At 41.6% G+C, this 8,623-nt stretch overlaps 1 protein-coding gene across 1 annotated transcript in view; it reads left to right on the top strand.

Moving 5' to 3' along the window:
• Positions 1 to 7,993, top strand: part of oafa (OAF homolog a (Drosophila)) — a 15,009-nt gene extending 7,016 nt beyond the window's left edge. Inside the window, exons 2-4 of the mRNA XM_028969562.1 lie at positions 5,718 to 5,852; positions 6,271 to 6,451; positions 6,565 to 7,993. Of these exons, the coding sequence (XP_028825395.1) occupies positions 5,718 to 5,852; positions 6,271 to 6,451; positions 6,565 to 6,839 (591 nt within the window). The 3' untranslated portion in view covers positions 6,840 to 7,993. The remainder of the gene's footprint in view (positions 1 to 5,717; positions 5,853 to 6,270; positions 6,452 to 6,564) is intronic.
• The last annotated feature ends 630 nt before the right edge of the window (positions 7,994 to 8,623 follow it).

The raw sequence follows: 8,623 nt of genomic DNA, 5'->3' as shown, positions 1-8,623 counted from the left end.
GTTTCCACACTCCAGGACTGAGTGCAGGGGTTGGTTTTTATTCCTGCCACCCTGACGGAATATCTATGTCCTGCTTGGCAGCCGCCCAGGTCAACAGTTTTCATTCATCTCTCTGTAACCGTGGACAAGCACATAGAAACCTGAATAGATAACCTTGGCCGTTGGAATGGACAGGAGCAAAAAAAATAATAATCAGCATTAATGTTGTATATTTAATGTACATTTGTTCTTGTTCTGTAGCTTTGGAGGCCTGATAGGGTCATGTGAACAGGAAGTGAGCTCCAGGTTTATTGCCGAGGAGCTCCTGCACAAACGTGTTTGCACCTGAGAGGCCGTGTGGGGCTTCTTTTACTTTTGGGTAGTTTGTCACTTGCTGTAACTTGTTGTGCGTGTGTGTGCACACAGAATATCCCTTTTTGTAAGGAGTGAGTGAGTGGCAGCAGAAACTGGTGCGATTCAGGACGTCTGCAGCTTCGATGAAAGGTTCCTTCCTGTCGGCTTGTTGGTTCTGTTTGATCTTTGTGTCTGTTGGGTCCACTGGGAAAGTGTACATGGTTCAACTCGCCTTCGTAGCCTTTAGCGTTGCGCGGCAGTAGTGGTTTAGCCTTTTGGGGGGGTGAATGGTGCATGATTGTGTGTGAGCTGTTCGAGTCTTATCCCTCCATTGTCTGGTCTGCAGGCTCGCTCCCTGTGGATCAGTGCTTGGCCTCTCTCTCACTGGCTGAGGTTCTACTCCGTTCAGGACGTCAGCAGATGTTTGCCTTTTGTAAGCAGCTGATAATGGAGAGCTTCCCCTTTCCCACACTAAAGGCCAGCATGTTTCCAACTGTGCATCTCTTCTCCTGCTGAGCAGATACAGAGTCAGCGGCAGCAGGTTAAAACAAAGTGGGCCCAGGTATGTCACAGTTTGGCGTGGCCTTCATTTCTTTATTGAGGGAATGTGGAGCGCGAGGTTCACGTTTCAAGCCTGTGCTGTGCTGAATGAGCTGCAGAGCTCAGTGTCTGAGCTCAGCCTGGGCTCTGGACACCAACGCTGTGTAGGAGGGTTTAGTCAGGAAGTCTGGATAAAAAGTATTCAAGGGAAATGACTAGTATCGCGGGTCATTTTTGGGATCAGGATTTGGATTGTGGGTACACAATTCTCTGGTTTCACAATATCTGGACTAGGGCTGCAAAATAAAGAATTGCATTTACAAAGTCAGAGCATGCGATTTACATGAATTCAAAATTATGCGATTTATATTATGAGTACAGCAACAACATTTTTATTTAATTGTCGCGAGGTTTACCAACTGACTAAACTGGGACTGGTTACTGTCTGCTCAGTCTCACTTCAGTTTTAACATTCCTGCCGTGCTACTGCCGTGTGTCGGAAAGCGCTGGGTAGAGCTGTAAATCGTGATCTGGTCGAAATGAGCGGTCAGCAAATACAAACGTCCGGTACGTAGTACCTATTGCTTTCCACATACTTCACTGCATGTAAATTTGTTTAGGTTATTAGTGTAGTGTTTTGCAAGTTGGAAATTTTTTTAAATGTTTCTTTTTTTTTTTTTTTATTAATGTTAATTTGATTAGAACATTTCGGCTATGGCGTCAGGTGATTTGTTTTAATTTTTTGCAAAGAGAGATGCCTCAGATTCTATTTTAAACTCTATTACAGCTCTAATGCAGGGGAGGCTTGCGGCTCCAAGGTTGAAGACGGCAGTTCAGAACATCGGATATACAAGATTTAGAAAACTCTAACTTCTGTTCTTCCATGGAAGGTGGAGAGCCCAATATTTGTATTACTTTTCACAGGGTTTTATCCAAACGTCACATCATTTCTTACTCTCACCACATTAAGGGTGTTGAAACGAATCTCGTATAATTGATTCATTGTGATGCAGACGTGGACAATTCAGCATCGGTGTACGTAATCCATTATATCATAATGACGTTGCTTTGTGGCTTTCTGGTGGTGGCATAAAAATTCTCCGGTAGTGCCGGTAATGACTGTAGCGGCCTGATCCGAGTACAGCGCCGCTCCGTGTAGGAGTTCCGCGCTGCACATGTCTTCATGTCCAGAGACCTACAGAATGATATTATCGTCTTACTGGGAGTTAAGAAAACCACGCAAACCACAGTGGCGAGTGCGGCGTGTGCAGTGCTCGGTCTAAAAGTGGTTTTCTCCGATGAGCAGAAAAGGTCCGTGTTCAGTCTGTGTTCACCTGACTCCACGGACGTCTGAACCAGGCATTTTTCTGGCGTTTGTGGTTTCAGGTTGTCACAGGCTAGTGGAGGAATCTCTGGTGAAGCATGCAGAGAATCTCCGTTTCCAATGGGACATTTTTCATGGACTGAAGTTGTTAAAGAAGCATTTGTAGAGGGTGCAGGTGCACTGTTCACTGGCTATAAAATAAAACAGAGATCATGGATTGATATGCTGTTATCTTGACAACATGGGAGAGTTTCTCTTCAGTTTTGAGGAGTTGACTGATCTTATGAGTGTGGCACAGCTTTGTGTGTTTATCAGAGGTGCAGTGGTTTGCTGCACTAGTGCTGCCTGGAATAAAATATTTCCTGAAAGCTTCCACTATGAATATGCAGAGACACAGAACAAACTTTTGGATTTAGCTTTCCTGATAGATCTTACTGAAATTCTCAGTAAGCTTAATTTGGAGCTGCAAGGATATAATCAACGTGGTCTGTTCTGTGAACTCATTTCAGTTAGGAGGCTGCAACACTGCTGCAGAGGTGGAAAAAGTACTGAAAAGTATTTTTACTTAGCTTAAATTCTACTCAAGTAAAAGTACCCATCTAAAAATCTACTTCACTAAAACAAATAAAAAAATTAGAATTTAGAATTTTCTTAGTAACTTTCAATTACTTGATGTAAAAAAGGACTAGTCATAAATCCAATACATCACTTGTTTTTATTTAACTTTTAGGCCATATAGATGTACAAGCTGCAGTCAGACCACCCCATAAAACATTTCAAGCACAATTCAAATTCTGAATTGTATGGTCCAGCTTAAACATCACAATAAAAAATAGAAAATAAAATCAAAGTATCCAAAACTGTAAAAATGTTCAACAATTCCTTTCCTTTCCAACAATTCCTTAACAACTGTGCTTTTTGTTCTTTCTGTAGCAAACATAAATATATTAGTTGTCTTAACTGAGAAATGACAAATACATTTTTTTCTGTTAAAACGCAGACACGACGTCCTGTTTGGTGAATGATGTTGATGTCATTTCCGCGAATGGCCACTCACTTCTTTAGGCCGCTCTCCTCCTCGTCCCGCCTCTTTCCTCCTTCTTTAAGTGACCGACCAAAGCAGCGCGTCCTGGGGAAATCGCATTGTGTGACTGGCTAAAAGTGGCTGTAATTCTGCACCGTGGATGAATTTTGGAAAGAGACTTTAGATACAGTATTAGGGGACCTATATTAAAGCAAAAAAAATAAAAAATCATAATAAAAATCTAAATGTTAGCATACTAGACTTAACGACATTAGCAAAAAACTGCCATGTCCCCAGTTCCTGTTCATGCTGGTGCCAGAACCCAGTGGCAGCGTTTTCCGCGACTATTTTCCTCCAGATCTTTTACCAGGTACTAACAGATGTTGGCTGCCAGTCAGGTGAAGGTTCGTCAGAACAGTTGATGTTGACCGGTTCTGGTGACCAGATGACATCTTCAGAGGGGACTAACATAGAGCCACTGGGCTGGCAGAAAAAGTCACCTTGTTATGGTTGTTTTACCCAACTGTAATCTTTTTGGTAATAATTGTTTGTTCTATAAAATTTAATTTTTTTTGTTCCTATTAGCTGAGTAACCAAAAAGAAAGAACATGACCGCCTCTGCTCATGCAGACATCCATTCTGGAGCATCCCTGTCCCACAGATTGATATGACCCCTGCACTGTATATAGAATATCAACACTTTTGTGTATAAAACTAAGTCAGACATCAAGATCTTGATTTTGTTCATAACTACAATATAGAAATATGTCCACACATACAGAATATGTCTTTTTCTGTGATCGTTACCCATCTTATGATCCTTTTAATAGACGTCAGTGTCAGACTGTGACATTCCTTTACAAGACTGTTGTCAAGAGTGACATTAGTTGTGTTACAAACAGGAAAATTTACATTTTGTAATTTTATTGAAGTTGATGTTTAAAAGTAGTGGTAAAATTAACAAAAAAGGTAAAAAAAAAATTGGCCACATTATTCCCTTTTAGGGGCTGTGTCATTCATTGCTACAGCAACCCTGAATAACGTACAAACAGATCCTCTTCAGATTAACCTTGCACCCAGTTTTGAGTCAAACTTCCTGTTAGCTGGAGTCACACATAACCAGTAAACCTGAGCTTGCCAACTCTGGTTTACTTCAAAGCCACTGTTAATTTTTTTTGTTTTTTTTCCACTGGCCTGTCAGTAAAACAATTGACACCTGAAGGTGTGTATGTGTATCTGTCGTTGTTCCTTGAGAAGTAACAATACAGTTTAAGGTGCAGTCAACTATACAGTTAAGACAGTTAAGGAAATAAGAAAAACAAATAAAATAGTGGTAAACATAATATTTACAAATTACACTGGTAAAAAAAATGTCTGTAATTGTCAGGTCGTCTTGACAGTGTGAGAAGTTTCTCAAATAATTGTTTTGTAGTATATCTGGCTTGCTCCAGATGGGTGTATGTTTGCATGTTATAAGTGACGACCCAGTCATATTTTAGAAACTCCCACCATGTTGTCCGAGACGAGTTGATACTGATGGGATTGCTGCGTTTTTCGACAAATACATGGTAGTTTATCTTTCCAGAGGAATTTACAAATGTATAATTGTACAAATGTGGAGTGTATAGATCTAAACCAGTCAAATGATGGTTTGCTTGCAATCATTGCAAATAAATACTTAATTCTTGGTAAAACCATCATTTTTACATTTACAGCATTTATCAGACGCCCTTATCCAGAGCGACTTACAATCAGTAGTTACAGGGACAGTCCCCCTGGACACACTCAGGGTTAAGTGTCTTGCTCAGGGACACAATGGTAGTAAGCAGGATTTGAACCTGGGTCTTCTGGTTCATAGGCGAGTGTGTTACCCACTAGGCTACTACCACTCCTGATTTATTGAGGTGACCCTTCTAATGAGTGATATGGGTAGAGATTTCAATCTCAATTTTATACTTCTAAATTGTAGTGGGATGGAAGCAGATTTCTGTGGTCCGATACTCTTGAGAAAAAGAGTTTATTAATATAATTAGTGAGACTGGTTTGCGAATGCTGGAGAAAAAAAATTAACACATCAACCACATAAAGGCTGTTCCACATCCTGTATTTAATACCTTTTTGTGAAATCTAATAGCAGCTGTTAGCAGTTCATTAAACATTTCAAACAGTGAGGGGGAGAGCGGAGATAGAAGATCTTGAGATAAAAGCTGAGGACGTCTGGTCATTTGTCCCGACACATGCTGTTGGAGACCTATATAATATTTCTAACCAGTTAATGCAAGAGTGTCCAAAACCAAATTTATGTAAGGAAGCAAATAGAACTTTCCAGCTGACCCTATCTAATGTATAATTTTTGCACACCAGTCATTGCCTGTAATTGAGGATGCTGTGAAGCTCAGATTCATCTGAGGAAGGGGGTGTGGTTTGTGTATTGCTGTTGAATGGTGGGAAGGGCCTGAAGGAACCTCACATGACTGACCATCCATTTCCTTGTAGGATCTGAAGGTCTTCAGGGCACTAATTCTGGGCGAGCCTGAGAGGGGTCAGAGCCAATACCAAGCCCTGTGCTTCATCACTCATCTGAACCACAACGAGATCATCCCCAGCGAGTCCATGGCCCGTCTGCGACAGGTCAGTCTCGGACTTCTGAACTTGATCTCACTGCTCACCCCACACTGTCTGTAAATAAAGTAAGAATAGTGCATTTGTCAGTGAGTAAATTGTCTAGCAGGTTTCAGGATCATTGTGTGTATGTATTTCATTCATTCTGTTATGAATAATAATATGGACAAAGTAAACTATTATTGCACAGAAAATCCAAAATAATATTGAGCAATATTGTACACCAAATAATTTAAATCAATGAACTTGCAGCACGCAAGGTTTTTGTCATTTGTGGAGCACCTGTAGCTGTATATAAGTATTATTCTATAATATTTATACATAGAAATATCTATAATACTTATTCATAAGTAAGTTGTACTTACATAATATAAGTTGTACTGCAGGAGGTTTTTAACAGAGTTTCCACGCTTCTGCTCTCTTCCAGAAAAACCCCCATGCCATCCGCTCAGCGGAGGAGAGACGCGGCGTGGAGGAGCTCAGCATGAACGTGGCAGTCAACCTGACAAGGGTGTGGCAGCTCAGCTCACATATTCGCAATATGTGCAGCGTCGCCACAGAGGCAATCTACACACGTCAAGTGGACCTGAAACACTGGCTGGAGCGAGGCGAGTGTCCTGTTACAACGGCCGGGCACAAAACTAAAAAGCCTGGCAGGGCTGGCTGGTTTTTTTTTTGTGTTTTTTTTCTGGCTAATATTCCATGTACCACTGTTCTGCAGGTGTGGAAGGTTCCATGTTTGAGATCCTGCCCCAGCCGGAAGACGTGATGGGGCTACAGACCTGTCGATCTACCCGGGACCTGTGGCAGCCCTGCTCCTGCCGATACGCCCTGCGGTTGGAGTGGTACCCCTGCCTGCTGAAGTACTGCCGTAACCGCGACACCACCGGCCGCAGTAGCCCCTACAAGTGCGGGATCAAGAGCTGCAGCAAGGGCTACCGCTTCAGCTACTACGTCCCCCATAAGCAGCTCTGTCTGTGGGATGAGGAGACATAAAGGAGGGTGGTGCTGTTTTCTCCTGGGACTGTGTGAGCAGCAGGACTCCTCAGGTTTAGTGCCTCACTGAGCAGTGATTGACGGACGGCCTGCCTTGGTTTGCCTTTTCTCAGCTGTCATGGTTAGGTAGAGCTGTCTGTAGGCAAATCGGATGACCTCTCCTCGGATTTCTAAGCATACGGTTCTTTAGTGTAGCTTTTTCTACACACTGTGAAATGATGTAACTGGAAGAATGGATCCCAGTATGGTAAACGTTTGAGATGAGTGGAAGGGATGAAGGAACCTGTGCACTGTTCAGGTTGCCTCAGTATTTTTAATGAACCTCACAGTGATCTTATTTATTCTGCGCTGAAATAAATGTTCAAGTTAAGTTCGCTATTGACGTGGTCAGTCAGTGATTCATTTTCATGCTGTCCAAACGATAGTCCTAGCAAGTTCTGAGATGTCAAATTTCAGTAAGAGTCAGGGAAGCCAGGTTTAAATTTTATTGACTCGTGTTCATGTTGTTTTTTTTATATATATATTAAATATGTAGAGATCATTACTGTGCCTTTCAGTGCTATGCAGCACATCTACGCTTTGCCTTCAACCTACATGTACCTGTAAGGGTTAAGTTTGTGTATTACTTTTGTCACATTTATTGTCATTTTTTTAAATACTGGTAAAGCCATGTGGACCATGTACAGACCAAAAGTGTAATATTCTTTTGGTCAATGAGCCTTACACAATATATTGTGATGTGTGTGATACCAAAGTGTCCAATTATTGAACACACTAAGTTTCTTTCTTTTAGCACTCAGTGGGTTGATCAGGCCTGACGGGCAGTCACCATGGCACCCATTTCAAGACTGCCATACTGTCCTGCATTTCACTTCGTCACTGCATTTGTACGCTTTTCAGACCATTTTGCTATATGCCACTAAACTTCCAATTCATTTGTTGCTAATTTGTCTCTTTCTTTTTTTTGTGTGTGGTAAGTGTTGATTGTTTCATTCAAGCAAATGGAAAGTTATATAAAATCTCATATTACAGCCATTTTGTGACATAAGTGCCTTAACAATTCATTGTTTACTTTTTTCTATGTAAAGGACACAAAGACTGGTGAAAAATGAAGTAATAATTTTCAAATAAAAATCTTTTCTCAACTGCTTGAATCCTAGTTGCTGGGTTGTGTTGCCGTTAAACTAGCAAATTCAGTCAATCCTTATTTACAGTGTATCTGGAAATTATTCACAGCAAATAGCTTTTTCCACTTTTTATGTTATGTTACAGCCTTATTCCAAAATGGTTTAAATAAGATTCCACAAGCTTGGCATACCTATTCTTGGCCAGTTTGGCCCATTCTTCTTTGCTCCATCTCCCAAGTCAGACTTCAAGAGCACTCTGGTGCAGGTTTTCATCCAGGATATCTCTGTACATTGCTGCAGTCATCTTTCCCTTTATCCTGACTAGTCTCCCAGTTCCTACAGCTGGAAAAACATCCCACAGCATGATGCTGCCACCACCATGCTTTACTGTAGGGATCGTACTGACCTGGTGAGTGGTGCCTGGTTTCCTCCAAATGTGATGCATTCATACCAAAAAGTTTTATCTTTGTCTCATCAGACCACAGAAATTTGTTTCTTGTGGTCTGAGAGTCTTTTGGGTGTCTTTTGGCAAACTCCAGGCAGCCTACCATACACTGTTCATTCTAGAAGGCTCTCCTTTGTACACAGAGGACCTCTGACCATTGGGTTCTTGGTCACCTCCCTGACTCCCCCTTTTGCTCCGTTAAGGTGGCCTGT

This window comes from Denticeps clupeoides, chromosome 2, assembly GCF_900700375.1.
Source record: "Denticeps clupeoides chromosome 2, fDenClu1.1, whole genome shotgun sequence".
Taxonomy (NCBI): Eukaryota; Metazoa; Chordata; class Actinopteri; order Clupeiformes; family Denticipitidae; genus Denticeps; species Denticeps clupeoides.
Note: the sequence above shows the minus strand (reverse complement) of the source record. Positions and strands in the feature narration are given on the sequence as shown.